Source organism: Hydra vulgaris, chromosome 04, assembly GCF_038396675.1.
Source record: "Hydra vulgaris chromosome 04, alternate assembly HydraT2T_AEP".
Lineage (NCBI taxonomy): Eukaryota > Metazoa > Cnidaria > Hydrozoa > Anthoathecata > Hydridae > Hydra > Hydra vulgaris.
In genome coordinates this window covers 24,411,959-24,432,788 of record NC_088923.1, presented here as the reverse complement: position 1 = coordinate 24,432,788, position 20,830 = coordinate 24,411,959, and the positions used below count along the sequence as shown (strand labels likewise).

Below are 20,830 nucleotides of genomic sequence, written 5' to 3'. Positions count from 1 at the left end.
AACTTCAAAACTATTAAAAAAAACTTGACCATTAAAATGCTTTTTATGTAAATACATATAAAAGGATAAAGGGTTTTCATACTAACATTAGATTGATAAATAAATAAATTGATAAATTAATTTTAAATTGTATAAATTAATTCTGAACTGTAAACATAAAATTACAGAAAGCTTGCTTCAAAACTTTGCGGTTTATGATACTGCAACTTTTTACTGATAAGCACTTGTATTATACTTTTATATATAAGGGTAAGATGGGGGAGACGATTATTATTTTTGGGAAATTTTTCCCACCCATCCCAAACTTTTAAAGGCTCCGTTTATAAACATTTTATTTGTTAACAACAACAAAAAAAACCTTTTTATTTTCAAAGAATGCGCTATTGTTTGTATTAAATAAGTTATAGTGTAACAAGAAATACACTATTGTCAGTAATAGTACACCAACAAACACACTTTTGTCGCAAGAAAATGCTCAGAATCAGATCGTAGATAAAGTTTTCATTAATCGATACAGATAAATGCATGCAGTATTTTTTTTGAAAACAAAAAACAAAGTTCTCGCATTATAATGTGCAATATTAAAAAAAAGTTAGTTCGTGTTACTTTTATATAATATATTAAATAATTTACTTTGAACAGTTTCACTACTTGATAATTATCAGATTCACGGATATAAGAAAACCTATTGACGAAAGATCGCCGTTTATTAATGTTTATGTAATGCAAATGTGATACTGTTTTATGATCAAGTATTCTTGGATCTTGCGAAACAGCTTGTATAATTTAGTTTTCAAAAAAAGTTTTTTTAAACCACCTTAACATATAAAGGTAATTGACCCCGTTTTATTTTTAATGATGTTTTCATCATCCAAAACAATTCGTTTAACTGCTTTTTTTCTTTTTTTTTTTGTAATTATTCACAAAAAGATTTAACTATAGGGTTACTGCCAGCGCTTAAACAACAACTGTATATTTACATTTTATTGTTTCTGTTTAGTATGATAAAAATTTTTACAACTTTTTTACAAACCACTTTTGTAATAAAACTAAAATAAATTAAAAAAAATAATAAAAATTTGTTTAATAATTGTATTGGCATTGCATAACTGTATTAGCCCCAAGTATAAAACTTTGCCATCTGAATGGGAAAAAATTTAAATACAGCTTTACCCTAACCACAAAAAAAAAACTTATATTGTTTAAATTAATTACCTTTTTTCACTATGTTTATTGTCAAAAATTTATTGACCAATATTTAAAATGCCAAAATAGCTCTTTCTAAAAATTAAAACTACTCGAGAGAGAACTCTTAGAAAATCGAAAATGTATGTTGAGATAAACGTACTTTAAAATCATTAATTTAAAACTTAATATGTTTAATATGTAAATAATTTAAAGAGATTTATATTATATTTAGATATCATATTAATTTAAATTGATATTTGATTCAATTCAATTTTAAAAATCAATGCGAGTAAACTGCATAAAATCAACTTAAAATACAAATTTTATAAAAAATATAATAGTTGACAATATAAAAAGTGCACACAAATTGAAATTTCTTTTAATAACTCTAAAGTTTCTTTTCTACAGTTAATATCAGACGGGTCATCAACATTAATAAATATCAAATTGATTTTTGGAATAACAGCCAATACAAAATAAATGTATTTAGAAGGTGCACACTCAAAACGCAGAGAAGTTTTATTTTGATTACTTATGTTGGAGTAAACTTCATTCAAACTCTCATTTTGAAATAAATAAAATGATACTATTTTAGAACAGCTGATAAACCCGGAGCGAACAAACGCCCGATTTTTAACTGTGGGTTCTTGAAGTAGAGCAACAACGAAAACAAAAGCATAATTTAAAATACGCCATAAAAACTAAAAAATCCATCCTAAAAAAGTAAATAGCATCTTTGCGGGAGTAAATAGAATATTTGAAGTAGACGAGTATGTTTTCGGCTCTGGACACACGGCTTGAGTATCTTCAAGTTCAATCTTTTTGAATATTGAAACATTAGGTGTTGATAAATAAGACATTAGATTTCCTTGATACTTTCTAAAAAAGTTCCTATTGAGTCATCACCTAGATTGCTGAAAAGAATATAACGGTTTTGGTCAATAATAGCACAGGTAGTTGTTGTGTTGGTTTTACAATTTAGTCTAATTGATTTTATGGCATTATCAAACATTTCTTTGAATAATTCAAAATTAATTTCGGTTCCTGTAACTGATTAAAAAAACAAATATAATAAGGCAAATAAACTAACAAAACATACAGCTACGAGTACACAAATTAAAAGTAAACCTTTTTTTTACACTTAGAACACGGCAACATAATAAGATAATTATATACAAAATAGAAAATATAGTTAAATTAGACAATAATTAAAGTAGTATTTTCACACATACTTGCCATTAATACTTTTTCATTGTTACGTTTTATCCAAAATGAAGCTTTAATATGAATAAATTTTTTAACGAGTCCATATTGAACTGGCGCTGACACTATTATGTCTAAGTTAGGAAAAGACATTGCATCTTCAAACGAAGATATTCGAAGTCTATTGAGATCCGGTTTCGTAACTGTTTTGTTAATAGTAATATATCTAAAAATATATTCTAACAATATATTTAAAAAAAATGTTATTTAACTTATATAAGTAGCACATGTTTACTTTTTAACTTTTATAGCTTTGATGGTGGATTAAGGAGGATGTTTGGACCATTACCACCACCAACACATTTTATAAAAAAATCTTTTTATGTAATATATTGATGCAGAAACAATTTTATTAACATAAGATGATCATCTCTATTCTTTCCAACATTATGCTATGAGATCATCTTTACTTCTTTCACCTGGAAATGATGAATCTATCACTGGCAGGAGTTCGAAAACTTAAAAATAGTTGTAATAAAATAAGAATCGGAAAAGAAAACGTAACAATATTAAGTATTAACTACCTTTGACTCCAACTTGAATGTACAAAATTTATATAATAGTATAGCCTTTTAAATAAAGCTAATAATATATATAAGATATATAATAATATATATATATATAGTAATGTGTAAAATGATCGGATACTTTGTTATATATACTGATTAATTGTATAAATGGATTGGATGCTTTAATATATATACTGATTAAAATTATAAAATGAAACTTGATTCGATACTATATTATTGAAAATAGATAAAGAATTAAAATTTTTACGAAAAAATGAATTTTTTACGAAGTATGTAGATCTTCATATTGGAATATTTGTATGAGAATAAGATATTAAAGTTTCAACTTTTTTTTTTTTTTTTAAACCTAGGTAAAAGTAAGGTAAAGTGGTAATGGTGGTAAGGTGGTAATGGTGGTAAGGTGAATGCCAGAAAAGGACATATTAGGTAAGGAAATAGTTTTAAGTTAAATATTGAAAGTATGAAATGAATGTATGAAATAAACAGCATGTTGGTAAAATGTGCTTATGAACAGCATGTTGATAATAGCTTTGAAAGGTTGAAAAAGAACAAGCGGATACTTAATATACGTAAAATAAATTTGTTATTGTTTCAGAGTTTGTTTAGAAACACTTTTCTTCAAGCGTACACCAGAATTACTAGTTAAAAAGAATTCATACCTTCCAATTGATAATATTTTATTTCATTTTTATACAAATTAGTAATAAAAATCATCATTACCACATACACATTTACATACACTTGTACACGCATACACATACGCGCTCACTTTCTTTTACGTTTATTTTACATCTATACATATACTCACAGTTATATTTGTTTTATAAAATTTTAATTCTTTATCTATTTTCAACTGTTTATCATTTTAATTTTTTTCACCAACATCTAAATTCTCAGCACGAAAATACTATGTTTATGTTGAAAGTCAAAATTCAAGTTGAGCTGAATTTGTTAACTTGCATACCTTGTATAACCTCCTGCAGTCGATACGTAGAGTGATTGAAATAAAGTGTTTTTTTTACACTTCCAGTTTGATAAAACTGACAACTTTCATTAACGTACTTGTGAACTATTGCAGCTGTCACTAGTAAATTACTGATCAGTTCTTCGTTACATCGATCATTTAAATCTTCAATTTTTTCATAAACGGATAAAAAAGAGTGAAGGTCGGCAACTGAAAGAAAGTTTTTTACGTTATCGTTTGTTTCACTATACATCCGTTTTGATTTGCTGGTTATTAGTTTGTCTCAAAAAGACCAATTTGGTATATTATAAGTTGATCACAAAACAACCAAATTGGTATATTTACAAAAGTACTATAGAGAACTATTTGTTGCATTTTCAGGTGGATCTACGTATAATGCATTAACTCCTCGTTTGAATAACGGATTAACTGTTGAGCGGTTTACTTTGTAATAAGATACGTCCGTCTCACTAATTGCATATGATGCGATTATCTCTGAATAATAGATTGGATTAAATTATGTGTTACGTTAGTGATCATTATCTTGCGATCATCATCATACAACCAAAATATAGGAAACTGCATTGATTCGTTTTCTCCTTGTAACATTTTTTCTTTTAACATTATAGAGTCATTTTTATTTACACTATATTCTAAATTTTCTAGTAATACATTTATTGGAGATGGCAGAAAACCATGCTGAGATATAAATTTTGGGTGTTCAACTACAAATCCGTTTTCATTAATTATTACCAAATGACTAAACATTCCTAACTCATATTCAGGAACAGCTAACTTAAATATACTCAAAAGAATATCAATTCCAACTACACCACTTATTTTTTTTATCGTTAAAAACACCTAAAGGCATTGTCAACACCATGTTTTTTCCGGAAGAATCTCAATAAACTGGAGATAATGTTGGCTTTATTTCATCTTTATGACTTGCCAATGATCTACTAAGCACTTCTAAATACTCTACAACAGAATTCCAAATGTTACCAAGAGTTTCTATTTTATAAAAATACCCTCGGTTATTACAAGACATTTCTTTTAATGCTCGGTCGTTAGGATTTTTTACTAGACCTACAAGATATGAAAATACACGAACAATTTTTTCAGAATTCATTCTGTCGAATACAGCTTTACCAGCGTTATTGTAATTGCCTTTCAATCCATCGCTTATTACAATGATAAGTTTATTACAACTGACTCGATAAATTCTATTATTTCCTCCTACAGCTGTTTAAAAATATATTTTAAAAAACGTTAAAAGTTATTTAAAAAAAAATACTACAAATAAAAATATATATAAATATCGATTTATTGAATTATTATAATAACGTTAATTAAATATACGAGACAATTATTTTATTTGTAATCTAGCAATCATTGTTTTAGTGGAGTTGCAGTGGACCTCAAAAGCATTTTGAGCGATTCATTGGAGTTTTGCTCATTTGTTATTTTGTGAAATCATTAGTGGCAGCCGCTATAAATGGCTAGCCAATAACTTTCCGACATGTGGCTAGTCATCGGCTATCCATTTTTGTTGCAACATCCAGAAACTGAGGAGTTATGCTCCACGTCCAGAACTGAGGATGGGGCCTCGTCTCAGCAATTGAGAAATGGTCAAATATCTTTTTATATTTTGCCGTTTTAATCATGTTAGGAGTTACCCCCACATTACCCTACTCTCCCCTAAGTTTAAGCTAGAGAAAGTAAAAAAGTAAAGCTTATTAAGGAATAATAATTATTTTTAAAATATATTTTTTAAGTCCAATTAAATAAAATAAAACTTTATTCAATTGGACTAAAAAAAGAAATTGATTTTTTGTTTAGATATGACCCAACTAAGCTTAATTTTATAAAACTTTTGCTTCGAAGTTCTAAAACTTTTACATCTTGTAAATTTACTGAAACACAAGAACCCTGAAAAGTTTTTTTGTTATAAATAGTTTTATCTTCATCGTCTTAGTTTGTTTGATTTTCTTCTCTTTCTTTCAGCTAACGTTTAAGTCCCACCATTTCAGTGTTCTTGTGTATCAATAAATTTATAAGAAAGTTTAAAAGTTTTGTAAAATTAGGCTCAAATGGGTCAACTCTATAGAAAAATTACTGTTTATATTCTTTTTAGTCCAATTGAAAGTAGGGTGCATTTTTAAATAATCTTTTCGTGCTATGTACACGTATTTCTTGCTGTGAACAAAATACTTGTACATAGCACAGAAGTTATATAAGCATTTTCTAATTGCACAACTATTTCCGAACTAACTCCGAAGAATCTCAAGAAGCTCGCAAAAAAGATTTTTGTTAATTTCGCGAGAATCGTACAAAAAAAAACTCATGTATTTCTACAAATATATATTTGTTCGATACGCTTTTTGTAAAATCAGAGCCTGCCATTAACTCACACAGAGAATTGTCAAGTAAGAAGATGGGTAAATTTTCGTTGGAAGTTTGGAAGATGGAAGTTGTCAAATTAATTTAATTATCCTACCTGTAATACCACCACAGCTGGTTGGAATATAATTCTGTGTGATAATGAAGATTATTTAGGGTCCGATTCTTCGGATGAGGAAAATAGCAATGATTCATCCAATGATAATGTTAGGAAAATATTTTTTTATTTTACGTTATCAACTGAATTATGTTTATTTTTTAATTCAATTTTAGCCAAAATTTTGTCATAATTTACGTGTTGTAATAAAGAATTAATTTTTATTACTTAAATAACGTTTTCAAAACTAAAACTCCCTAAAACTTAAAAATAATCAAAAAATGCGAAACTGATCATTAAAATACCAAAATACTATAAACTACATTCTTAGGAATCAAATTGGAGAACAAAATAATTTCGTCTAACTAGCTTGTATGAAGCAATACAATGTGCGGCATGTCATTCAAAACTTTATTTGTTATTTTTTGGGATAACATCAGTGGTGTCTACCGGGAAATGAGTCGGAGCTTTTTTTTTCCTCCTAACTCAAAAGTTTCTCTGCAAGCCAACTCAAAAGTTTCTCTGGAAGCCAACTCAAAAGTGTCTCTGGAAGCCAACTCAAAAGTGTCTGCAAGCCGAAATAAAGTTTTTAATTATTTATGAATCATTAAAAAAGTAATTTTAGATAAATTTACCTGAGTTTAAGATATAGAATGCCAAAAGGATACCGTTTGTAAGATTAAGAACATTATTTGGTTTTTCAATTTTGTTAATAGCGATTTGCATTTTTTCCTTATTAAACTTTGTTGCTTGACTAAGATATGGAACACATGGTTCTATGAGTTTTGCTCCGTTGCTAACAGTAATTACGTTGAAATAATTATTTTCTCCCAAAGCATGAATAATCATTCGAGCCGCTATCTTTGCTATAGCTAAAAAGTATATATAGTCATTGTTTTCTTTAAACATAAACAAAAATTTGTCATCACTGTCTACAATGTCAAAACACCAATGTTTTAATACTGTAACAGGAAAAAGGTTTCCGACTAAAATATTATAACTGCAATTATTAACAAATACTGCATTTTTTAAATACATTTTTAACAAATAAAAATGCATTTCAAAATTTCTGACTTATGTTCATGGTTATGTATATTGCTATTATATAATTATATCATTGTGATATAACTTGTTATAATTAAAACTAAAATTATGATTTATTTTTATAATTTTTTGTTTTGCTTGAAAATATGTAAAAAGTAAAATAAATTAAAATAAAATTTGAAAGAATGCGCGGTGTTAACTCCTTAGTTTTTGATGAAACAAGAACAATATTGTTCAAAAAATGATTGCGTTTCTTCTTTTAAACTATTTTTGTTATTGTTTTAACAAATTAATTTAACTTGCTTTGTAAGCAATAAGTTCAAAGTTTAACTAATTCTACGACCCTCGTAGTTCCGCTCTTATCTTTTTTTTCAAGGTTCGTGTTTTCAATGCTCGTGTATTCAAGCTTCGTGTTTTCAAGGTTCACGTTTTGAAGGTTTGTGTTTTGGAGTTACGGATTAAGAGAGAGTCGTCACAACAAGCAATAATCAATAAACAAAATTTGAAGCTCATTCCAATAATAATAAACTTCATGATATCAGTAAATAGGAAATAATGTTCCTTGGATTCGTACATATTGTTGATGAAAAAAATCACTAGCACCATTATTATATTGAATCATTCATTACTGCCAAAATTGAAAGTAATAATCAACACCAAAAGTCAAAAAAATGACCATAACAAAACCATACCACTTCTATATTTAAAATATAACCGTCCTATCTAAATCACAAAACTTACACCATAAGTACTATATAAAACCTTGCATACCCAAAAGTATGATAAAGTCACGTTAAACCACTCGAAATGAAACATTGTTTTAAAAAAAGTATGAGCAATATCGCCGAAAAAAGAATGTATCAAACATTTTCTAACGACATGCTAAAACAGAACATATAACAAAGCAAATAACAAAATACTCTACTGAACTCATTAACATAATCTACCCACACTTTCCATACCTAGAAATCACATTCAAAACTTTCCTTTTTTGCATCATCACAAAGTTTGTATATATATAGAATATTGGAAAAATTATATTAAACGAGTGTTTATATAAAATATATTGTAATAAACAAAGGTTGTTCCATGAAAAGAAGAAGTTTTCAAGGATAGCGCTTTTGGTAGAAATCCAAAACAGAATTAAAAAAATACTGAATGAGGAATACCAAAAAGTAAGAGAAAACGATAACTTAAAAGCATTTTTAAAAGAAATTAAAGAAAGCTGGTGCAACAGAAACAACGCTTCAAAAATTGAAATAGATCTTAATTGATTTTTAAACTGAAATGCCCAATAACCAGAGGCGATTTTACGTGGGAAAGGGAGGTGAGAAGGGTGTGGGGGATGTTTCAACCCCCCTCCTTCCCCAAAAGAAGGTGATTTTCAAGTTATAGTCGGTTTTTTTACGAATTTAGTTGGCTAGTCGGGTATTTGACACAGTTAATTCGGATAAATTTTAGTTTTAAAGCCTTTTATTTTTTTAGTAGTTGATCAGAGAAATAAACTTCAATACGGTATATAGGCTAATATTATTTGCACAGTTTCAAAGTTAAATGCAATAATAATTAATAATTAATTGCACATTTTAACATCTAGTTAGGATGTTGAATGAAGAATAAGCGTTTGTTCGCTTTACTCTATTCTTTTTTTCTAACTCGACTACTTCGGACTTTCACTCAGGTTGTATACGTTAGAACAGCGTTGATTTATGTACATTTAATCAAAGTTGGGCTAAAGAGAAAGATTATATTGGATCAAAGTCAATCTATATACATTGAATCAACTTGTGATTATTATATACATTGGATCAACGTTGAGTTAAGTGAATAAAAACAAATAAATTTTGCAGTATGGCAGAATAGTGTCTCAAAATTTAGATTGTCGCAAATTTTTATTGTCACAAACTTGATATTCGAAGATGCAATAAAGGAATAGAGTTGTAAATTGTCGCATTATTGATTGTCGAATAACAGAATAAGAAATAATGTCGCAAATGATTTTAATGAATAGTGTATATATATATATATATATATATATATATATATATATATATATAAATATTGAATACTTGAATATGGGTGAGAGTTCCAAAGGCTTGAGGTACAGGTAAAAAACTAGATAAATTAAAGTTTTTAGAGCATGCAGGGACAGATACAGTAAATAAATGAGACATTGCTCGCTGACGAGTCAAGCGAGAATGAGTTTTAGTTGATGGAACTAGAGATAATAGCTCCTTTGAGCAGCGACCATGGTAGTATTTGTAGAAAAGAGAAAGAGATGCAATTTTACGATAATAGGAAAGAGGCGCAACCTTTACGACAAGGGGAAAGAGGCGCTAGCTGATATATTGGGTCTAACTGCGTTTAAAATGCGTTTTTGGACCTTGTCTAGAAGAGAAAGAGCATCATTAGAAGAACCAGCCCAAATAAGGCAACAGTATTCTATACAGGGACGAATAAGAGATTTGTAGAGGTAGAGAATTGAATCAGGAGAGAGAAAATGGTGAGCACAATTAAGAGAAGCAACCTTAGCAGATGGTAATTTAGCAATCAATTGTTTATATGGTTTCCATTAAAGATTTGTGGTTAACGACAATCCATTAAGACGTAAAGAAGCGGGCTCAGTGAGAGGGTTGTCATTTATTAATATAAGATTGTCAACAGTACAGCAATAGTTGTTAACAATAAATAACTGAGTTTTGTTGGAGTTTTACAATTTACAAGCCACTGTGAGCTCCAATGTTACAGAAGTAAGATCAGATTCAAGATCGGTTGCCTGTTCTAAGCAATTAAAAAGAGAAGACTTTTTGTCAAGACAGGAGCACAAAGTTGAGTCATCAGAAAAAAGAGCTACATTAGTTGTAATGTTGTTGGGAAGGTTGTTAATGTAGATAAGAAACAAAATAGGACCAAGAATAACAGCTTGACGTACCTCAGCAGTTAATTGAAATAAAGAAGAGTGCTGGGAGAGTGTTTAGAGTGTTTTTCCAGATACGTCATATGAAACAAGCTTATGGAGAAGATCAGCATGTCAATCTTTGTCGAAAGCCTTTGATATGTTTACAGCAATAGCTCTAGCCTCTGCGCCTTCATTTTATGCACAATAAAAACTTTCGGTCAGAGCAGTTAGCAAGTCAGCTGTAGAGCAAGAGGATTGAAAAATGTATTAATTGTTTGGCAGTAAGTTATTTGACTCAAGATGAGATGTGACAAATTTGTTTAACAAAGACTCAAAAATCTTGCTAATAACAGAAAGTAGACTTAACGGACGATTATTGGAGGGGTCAGAATGTTCACCGGAGTTTTTGAAAATTGGAACAACGGATGCCATTTTCCAGCAGGCAAGAAAACAAGACTCAGTCAAGTACAACTCTCTTAAATACTCTCTCAAATAGTTGAGAGAGTATTGAAGAGAGTTCTGGAGATCAATTTTGTAAAACTATTTTGAAGAGTTTAATTGCAATATGACTTTAGCAACGGAAGCTGAAGTGATTTGAATGTCTAACAATTAGATAACCTGTTTAATTGGAAAGAAATAGAATGGCCATAAGATTTGAGAGTTAAATTAGAAGAAAAGTTATTTTCAAATAGTTCTGCCTTATCCTTGGGAGAGGTAATAAGATCAGTCCCGTGAATGAGAGATGGAATATTAGACCTAACACTATTAAGATTTTCCAAAAGTCTCTAGACTTTTGAAAAATCTTAACTTCTGAGATAAAATACAAAATTTAGTGAAGTGAGAATATTGGAGTTTAGCATCTTTAACAGTAACTTTTTACATCAGTTTCATACAATAATAAATAGCTGTTTGTTCTCAAGAGAGTTGTTCTTTTGAACAAATATGAAAATATTATTACGATTAGATATAGCAGCTGCACAAGAGGGTGAAAACCATGGAGTAGAATGAGGCTTAACTTGGAACCCACAAGAAGAAATAAAAGCTTCTATTCCTAGCTGAATTCAGGAGGTTACGTTGGAGGCGCATTTTTCAGCTGAGAGGGAAAAAAATTAACCCAAGCACCGTTAACCCAAGCCGTTACGAAGAAAATCACAAAATAAATCCCAGTCAGCTTTAGGTTAGTAGTAAGTAGGGCAATAATAGGACGAGTCCAAAAAGGAAGAACCAGATGAAACATTTAAAGAGATCATAGCATGGTCATAACCACCTAAAGGAGAAAAAGGAGAAACTGAATGCATAAATCAGGTAGTAAACCATGCATAAATCAGGTAGTAAAGGTAAATGATTAGGGTTATCGGGAAAACGAGTCACAAAGTTAACTATCTGACTAATAGATTGAGAAATACAGAAGGTATAGACTTTAGTGCCAGCTGGATCCGTGGAGTTAGAGCCAAGCCATTAGTGTAATGAGCATTAAAGTCACCAATAACAACAATGTTGGTAGAAGGCTTAAGATCGATGGCATCGTCAATTTGATCAGAAATTGCATCTAAAAGAATGCAGTCTTGTGAAGAAGGAGAACGATAAAGAGCGATAAAGGGAAAGGTAATAGAGTGAAGAGGTGCTAGGCAAAAGCACATAAAATAATGGTCAAAGGGTTCAAATCTAATTTCACGACAAATAGGTGAATTGATTCGTATGTATACCCCTAAGGCAAGTATGTGACTAATGGAGTCTTTGCGAATCAAAGGATAGTACCCATCAACACTGAGATCTGAAGAAGAAATAGCAGAAGTTAAATTAATCTCACTAAGAGCAAGGAAGTTTAACGATTTTCGGAAGAGGTTAGATTCGACTGATGGAAAGTTGTATTGCAGACCACAAATGTTAGTAAAAGATATAGTATAACAGTTAGGTTGTGGAGATGGTTTTTCATGTTAAAAATTTATGGTTACTTTTAGCATGTTTTAAGTTTAAAGAGAACTTGACTCATTCATACATAGAGCACGGCATCCTAAGCAATAAGCTATACAATTTTCTTAGTCCTGCTAATTAAAAGTAAGTCGTAACATAGGCTCCTTATGTGGCCTGGACAATGCGAACCAAAAGCATTAACAAGGAAACAATTTATGCACAACATGACACTAATAATATTCTAATATTTTGCAGCTGTTGATGGAATCAGCCTCACTGAGAGCTACCACAGAGCTCATGAAACCTTGCTCATGAAACCATGAAGCTGGCCTCAGAACCATTAAACTGAGTTTTAGAGCCGTACCCTCATTAGAAGATAACAGGAAGAGTTTCATAGCCACTATCAGGCAGGCAAGTAAAAACCTATGAGAAGAGTCAAATTTGATCCAGTGTTCATCATTCTAGGTAGGAAACAATATAAAACAGGTTTACATTTATTCCAGCCTAATAGATAAAGAAGGGGTTCAAGGCTGGTCAACAGAAATGTTCTGTTCACTTCTAAACCTTTGCTTAGGAGTCCTCCCACAAGACTGTAGCTGGATGTAGTTAAAATCTACCCAAGATAAGAATTTTATTGAGACACCATTTCTAGCCATTTCAACCAAGATCCCCAAAGCAGAGGATTTTTAAGTTAGAGTTTGTTTCTCCTAGCATTTGCCTAGCAAAGTACACTCTGCAAAGCAGCAGGGCATGGAGTTTACATATAAGTTTCACAAGTCGTAATATAAGAAAAGAAATAAAGAAATGAAACAAAATATAAAATATGTAAACTCTTCAACATCGGTAGGACAGTCATCTATTTTGATAATTGGCCACTTATTAAAAAAACAGAACTATGTTAGTAGTCTTTGTGCTCATTAACATACTTTTAATTTTTTGCCAATATTTATGTCTTTTCTGTTGGCGAAGCAGGTGAAATTTTTGTAAAATCAGCCATACTATAATAATTGATAGTAAAAACATTTATTTAATCCCTTATTTGTATTTTCCCCAATTTTGGTGTTTCCCCAATTTTGGTGTCAATTGTAGTTAAACTTGAAATTTTTGATATCCGGAAAGAAATTCTTTGATTTTTGAATGCCTCCTTCAAATGTTTCATTAAAGTTTTTAATTTTTTAATATTTTTTATCCATCATGACTTGAAAAAGAGAGTATCTGTAGAATTAATTATTTAAATAGAAAAATTATTTAGTTTATTTGCTCTCGTGATGAGCCTTGCATATTTGCAAAGAAGAGTACTCTTGATTAAAACAACAGATCAACCTTTATATGTTTCCGAATTCTTTATCGCAGGGTAAAAATTAATGACTCCTAATTAAAAAATAATGTGTGATGTTTGGAAAACCTTGTTATTTGATTAATTCCTTTAAATTTTATGTATGCTTTTTGCTCTGTTAGTCATATGAATCACCACACTCGAAAAAGATTATTTACTCTTGGTTATAATTTGTTCTTCTTATAATTAAGCAATTGTAAACAAACTTTGTTGGGAGATTTTTTGTCTTTTCTTCATAATATATGTATAACTTTGTTGAATCTTTTTTAATACTAGGCAAAATAAAAAAACCATTGATGTCTTATGTAAGCTATTTCATGGACAATTTTCCATGAAATAGCTTTAAAAGTCAGTTCTGATTTTTCTTAATTAGAAAAAAGCAGGACTGACTTTTAAATGACACAGGTTAAAACACATTTTTCATGCTCATAAATGCCACCTAATACCTCAGTGACAGAGACAAGACTCCGATAAATATTAAATATTGCAAAAATTATGAACATAAGATTCTTATCTGGCTAGCGGTTTCTGAGAAAAATGTTCCAGAATTATCGTTTGTCCCCAGCATTCTTGCAGCCAATAAAGCCATTAACAAAGATGATGGTGACAACCCAATCTTCACTTGCTCTCAGGACCAGTGTATTGCTTGGGAACACTTTTATTAACGTAGTTTATAATGCAAACCCTCTTATTTTTGCGTGCTTGATGTAGTTGCGTCTTTTCTCATTTTAGTGATATCAAAAACACCACATTACCTTAAACCATCGTATTGTAAATCAATGTCATGTTTTGTGAATTCGCAAACAGTCAATTTTACCTCCTTTTATAGTTATAGAAATTATATGAAAAAATATGTATTTAAAGGAATAGCAAGGTAATGAAACTATATTTATTTCTAACTGAGTGTGGAGTCATTGTATACAAAAACCTTGAATGTAAAAAAAGCAGTAAAAACAAAATTATGCTTTTATTAAACGAGAAGTTATTTCGTATGAAAAACAAAGTTTTTCATACGTTTTTAAACGCTCAAAGAAGCATTACTATTCGGAACAATTAATGAAACACAAAAATGATTCGAATAAAACATGGCAAAGTATAAAGGAGATAATCTGTAAAAAATGCTTATACGGAAATATACTTCCAAATAATCTTAGTTAATAACACAACATGATGATAAAATAGGATCTTTATTTACAAACACTTAATCAGTTTTTTTGTAAATAAAAATCCTATTTTATCATCTAGTATAGCAACTTTTCAAATACACTTTAATTCTTACGTTACCTCAAACAACATTAGTGTCATGTCTAATCCTAAACTTACGGAAAAAGAATTATTTGACGCAGTCTCTTTGTTAAAGCCAAATAAACGCATAGGTTTCGATGCTAAAAGTAGTAATGTAGTAAACAAATCAATAAAACACATCTCAATTCCATTATTACATATTTTTAAGAAAATCTAAAAGTTTCAAAAATCATTCCAATTTTAAAATCAGGCGACCCTTCTGAATATGCAAATTATTGTCCTATCCCCAAATCTTACTTGTTTTTCTAAAATATTAGAGCGAGTTATGTGTAATAGGCGTTATTCTTTTTTAAATGTAAATAACATTCTTTACCATAAACAATTTGGATTCAAATCTGGCCATTTCATCGATCATGCAATCATTCACCTTGTTCAGGACATATTTAAATTGTTTGATGAAGGCAAGTATACCCTAGGCCTTTCTATTGATTTACGTAAAAGTTTCAATACAACCAATCATCAAATTCTTTTTTCAAAACTCAATAGTTATGGTATAAAAAATACTCAGTTGTCCTGGTTTGAGAGCTATTTGACTAAAAGGAAGCAGTATCTAGTATATGACGAAGGAAAAACTAATTATGACACAATTAAATGTGGTGTTCCTCAAGTATCAATTTTAGGACCACATCTATTTCTCGTTTATATAAAAAGTATAAGTAAGTTTTATAACATTTTTAATACAATTTAGTTTGCAGATGATACCAGCTTGTTTTATTCCATTAAAGATATCAATATATTATTTCAAACAGTATACAAAGAACTAGACAAACTAACCCAATGGTTTAAATCAACAAAATTATCTTTGAATATTACTAAATCAAAATACACTTTATTCCATCGTCTACATAAAAAATCAGTTATTCTCTTCTTTCCGGACCTTTTTATTGATAATAAATTAATAAAGAGAGAGATATCAATAAAGTTTTTAGGCGTGTTTCTTGACGAAAATGTAACCTGGAGGAAACATATAGTTGTAGTTGAATGTAAAATATCGTAAAATTTAGGTATAATGTACAAAGCTAAGCAGTTATTAGATCAATCTAGTTTAAAAAACATTTACTTTTCTTTTATTCATTACCACTTAAGTTTGGCGAACATTGCTTAGTTCAGCACTAACGCGACGAAAATATAAAAATTGCTTCGCAAAAAAAAACAAGCTATTAGGATAGTTTCGAACGTAGATCGCTTTTCACGCGCACAAATACTAAGGTAAGTATGGGTATTAAGGCCCACCTAAAAAAATGAAAATGTAAAGAAATGCTGATTTTTTTTTGCTGCAAGTGATAAAACCAGATAACTCTAATATTTTAATGTCGAAAAAAAGTTTCACAATTTATTTTTTCCCTAAGTTTGGATTAGTGGGCCTATTACCCGCCGGGCCTTAATACCCACACTTACCTTATTTAATGACATCAATATTCTAAATGTATATAAACTAAACCTCTATCATGTTTTTATTTTTATGTTCAAACTTGATAAAAATATATTACCAATCTTATTTTATTCTAGTTTTGACATCTTTTATTATTTTAAATGATAATCTTCTTTTTTAGAAATTTTTATTTTTGCTTTGTTTAATAATCCTTTACTTTTACTTTTAACTGTTTATTTTCTTTTACTGAATTAGCAATTAAAAGTTTATTTATCCAATAATTACCATTTTAGCGACTTGTATTTATAATAAAGTTTTATCTAACAGCATTTATCACATTGGTAGTGTAGTTGAGTATTTTGGGGTTTTCTATTAAAATATAATAATTATATATTAACATTTATACTTCAGTCTGTTGTTTTTTGTCATTTTATTAAAAAAATTTTTATTTAATTATTATTCTATGCATTTATCTTGTTTTATATATACATACATATATACATATATATTGCTTCATTTTAAAAGTTTTTTAATAGAAATGTTTTATATTTCTTTGTGGGCTTTCATTGCTCAGTCAAGTTCAAGTACCGCAGATTACCTGCATCAAATATAACAGCAATATTACCCTAACCAATTAAAAAATAAAAATGATTTTGACTTTAAAAGAATGAGTATAAATATCAAAATTATATATTATAATTTTAAAATAGTCTTTTTGTGCCGTAGTGTATGAAAAATTTTATTTAAAAAAATAAATATATTGTTTCTGAGCAGCACACTGCGAAATGTGCTGCTTGGTTTGGAACTTATTTAAAAGCATTCTCCTAACCTTAAAGCAAATTTTGGAAGATATAATAGCTTTTTTCAAAACATAATATATAAGAGCGCAGAAAATAGCACATGTTTGAAAAGTTAGAAAAAATCGCTATTTCGTGTAAGCTGATTAAACTTCCAATTGTTTTACATACAGTTAAGAAAGTCTTTAATTTTTCCATCTCTTTAGTTAATAGTTATTTTGTCATTGTGCTAAAAAAATTTGCAAAAACAGACAAATAAAAGAAATATATAAAAAATTTTATTTAAAGCAGTTAAAGCAAACCATCACTTATAAACCAGAATTTCAGTAATTTTGATTTCCTAATTGTAGTTACTTTTTTGATAGATCTGAATTAGGGATGTCAAAATTCGGTTATTTATGTAGGAGAGCGCGTTAAAAATCTTAATTAAAAACAAATTTTCCACAGCGCCTTTCTTCATAAATAACCAAACTTTGACAACCCTAATCTGAACTAGCAGTACCTTTTCATTAAGGTAAGTTTATTATATCGAAATTCCGGTGTTGCGCAGTGGGCCAGTGACTGAACAAAAGTATAAAAACCAAAGTCAATTTTAATTTCATAATGGTTTTAAACCATTATATAGATCTTATAAAACAATTTAAAACCGTTTATTTACATTTAAAATATTAATGAATATACTAATGATCTGGTTGAAGTAGACGCCGAATAAAAAAAGTTTTATAGAATTTCTATAATCTTTTGGAACTTATGGTCTATAGAAATTCTATAGAATTCTATAGAATTTCTATATAATCTTTGTTAATTTCTATAGAAATTCCAGTTGAACTTTTTTTCTACTTTTGATATTATAGAAAATAAAGTTTTATAGCAATTTCTATAGAAATTAATAAACATTCTATAGACAATTCTATAGGATTTCTATAGACCGTATGTTCCAAAAGTTTATAGAACTTCTATCGAACTTTTTTTCCTGGGCGCGACTGTAAATTAGAAAAAAAAAATTATAAAGAGAAAAATGTTGTTTAAAAAATCGATTGAAATAAATAACATTTACATAAAATATTGCCCTTTTTAAAATATTGTATTATAACTCCATATATTATCTTGATTTTGAAAATTGTTTTACTAAAATTGGTAAGTAATTCACATATTTGCAGCAACTTTAAACACGCTTTTTATTTTATATTTAATTGTATAACTTTTACTTTTATTTGACAAAATATTTTTTTATTGCTATATCTTGCTTTTATACTTAGATATTTTGAAGCTTATATATGTTTTCTTTAACAATTTTATATATATATATATATATATATATATATATATATATATATATATATATATATATACATATATATATATATATATATATATATATATAAAACATTTTGAGACTTTTTTTTTGTTCGACTTTTGTTTTAGTGGAAATTTATTAGAGAGAAGGGGTGGAGAGAGGGAAGACACAAGCCAATAAAGGGTTTTCCGGCTCAAATTGACAATGTGTTATCAAATTTTAATAAAGTGTCATTGATTTTTGACAATTTTTAATTGACTTTTGACTGTTTTAATCGAATTGCTTTACTAACCATAAGTTTCTTTGTAATTTTTGGCCAATTTATTTTCATCTTGAGACATCTTTAAATAAATTGCGACATATTGCAAAAGTATCCAAGGTTTAAACCGTCGGAAGTTTGTCCATTTCCTCTCATTACCTCATTACGTAAATTTGTTTGTTTTTTATTTTTTTTCCATTTGATGAACAAGGGTTTTTCAAAAGGGTTGAAGAACAGTATGTACCGTGGTAAATACAACAAGTTAAACTACCCATCCATAATAACAAAAAGTTAAATTGCTTATCCATAATAATAACAAGTTGAATCCATAATAATTACAAATCGAATTGCCCATTCATTATAACAACAACTTGAATAGCCCATCCATAACAATAACAAGTTAAAGTTATTGAATGATGAATAGGCATTTATCATAACAATAAGTTGAATTACTAATCCATATTGACAACAAGTTGAATTGTCCATCCATAATAACAGTAAGTTGAATTGCCCACTCATATTAACAACAAGTTAAATTGCCCATCTTTAATAATAACAAGTTGAATTGCCCGTATATAATAACAACAAGTTGAAATGCCCAACCATAACAATTTTTTAAACGCTCAACTTTTAAAAAAGCGTATATTGCTCTTAAAAAAATATATATTTTCAAAATATCCGGAGTCTCAAAATTAGTTCCTGAATATACTCAGTAAAAGGTTTACCGTTGAATGCCCTTTTAGTGATGTTGTAAAGCAAATGGAAGTATTTCGAGAACCAATTTATATTGATTAGTATTAATTAGTTGCAAAAGTAATATTCAATATTAGTCCGATAGTTGATTTTGAAATCACAATTGCAAATTCTTTCAATATATTACTAGCAAATTGGTTCATCCTAGTTGTACAATGAGCGTCAACCTCGATTTGTAAGAAGAAAACAGTATCATCAAGATTTAATTATACTCTTTTCTTCTTCTAAAATCTTTGACTTTAGAACAAAACCTTGAGGGTTTGCCATCGTTTGATCTATTTTGGTATGTTGAAAAACGATTTCACAAGCAATCGTACATTTGTTTTCAAGAACTTCTTTGGTATCATTTTGGTGTTTTAAAATGATGAAACCACATCGTTCAAAATTTGATACAGTGCTACTTTTTTTTTTGCACTTTGTAAGTATTTCATCTGATACAAAAATTGTTTATACCTTTTAAAATCAGATCTAAATGTATGACTATCTAAATATATAATTTAACAACTGGATACAATAAATAAATTTTGTTTAAACATATTCCAAAACATTGATAATAAATTGTCAAAAAGCAGTGACACGTTCTAGAGCAAAGAAATCCTGTAACATTAAACTACCAAACTTTATTACATGTTTAAATTAAAAAAAAATTCTTGAGGCCTTCCCGGGTCCTCAAAAAAAAAAAAAAATTTACGCTAACAATCATGGGGTAAGTTGGCATAAACTTCAAAAATGATTATTGATGTACTATTAAGTGCAAAATTAATAGAAATATTTTTACTCTTAATTTTGGCAAAAAATTTGAGCCAAAAATTTAATATTTCTTTTAGCTGGTACCAAATATTAGTACGTACAACAGCCAAAGCAGTAGTCCACCTTTTATCTTATTATTATTATTATTCCTATTAATATTATTTTTTATACTCGATAAGAGCTGGATACAATGCCGTTAAGAGTTTTACTTTTAAATAACCGATTCTCAAGTTGTCGTGACATTTTTTTTTTTGTTGTTGTTGTTTTGTTTTTTTTGATAAAGTATATATCTATAGTTACGTGTCTACTATATATCTTACCAGACTGTCTTATAAAGGTAGAATGTAATGCGCATTTATCTGGACAAGCACAACATTTTTTAAAGTAAATATATGAGTATTGTGAGACTTTAGAAATGTGTTTGAAACATTAAAACCAAACTACTATAATATAATAAAAGATTTATTTAGAAGTTTCGTTTTTTTATTGTTACAAAAGGAGAAAAGTTTGTATTTTTAAAAAACCAAAGGTTACCACTTAACTAACATATACTAACTGTATATACAACAATTTATCTACCCAGATATTTATAACAATAGTGCAGCTGGCTATCATAAAAACATTTCACTTCTGGACACCAGCGTGTAACTTTGCATAGTGAT

At 28.8% G+C, this 20,830-nt stretch overlaps 1 protein-coding gene across 4 annotated transcripts in view; it reads right to left on the bottom strand.

The window, feature by feature from the left end:
* Positions 1 to 1,913: 1,913 nt before the first annotated feature.
* LOC136079681 (voltage-dependent calcium channel subunit alpha-2/delta-4-like) overlaps positions 1,914 to 20,830 on the bottom strand; it is a 50,358-nt gene continuing 31,441 nt past the window's right edge. For 2 of the 4 annotated variants that reach the window (XM_065795861.1, XM_065795860.1), the window contains 2 exons: positions 7,078 to 7,314; positions 3,640 to 5,187 (listed from right to left, as the gene is read on the bottom strand). In XM_065795861.1, coding sequence (XP_065651933.1) covers positions 4,847 to 5,187; positions 7,078 to 7,314 — 578 coding nt within the window. In that variant the 3' untranslated portion in view covers positions 3,640 to 4,846. Of the gene's footprint in view, positions 2,239 to 3,639; positions 5,188 to 7,077; positions 7,315 to 20,830 lie in introns of those variants that run through there. The other 2 variants (XM_065795862.1, XM_065795863.1) reach the window with 2 other exon arrangements.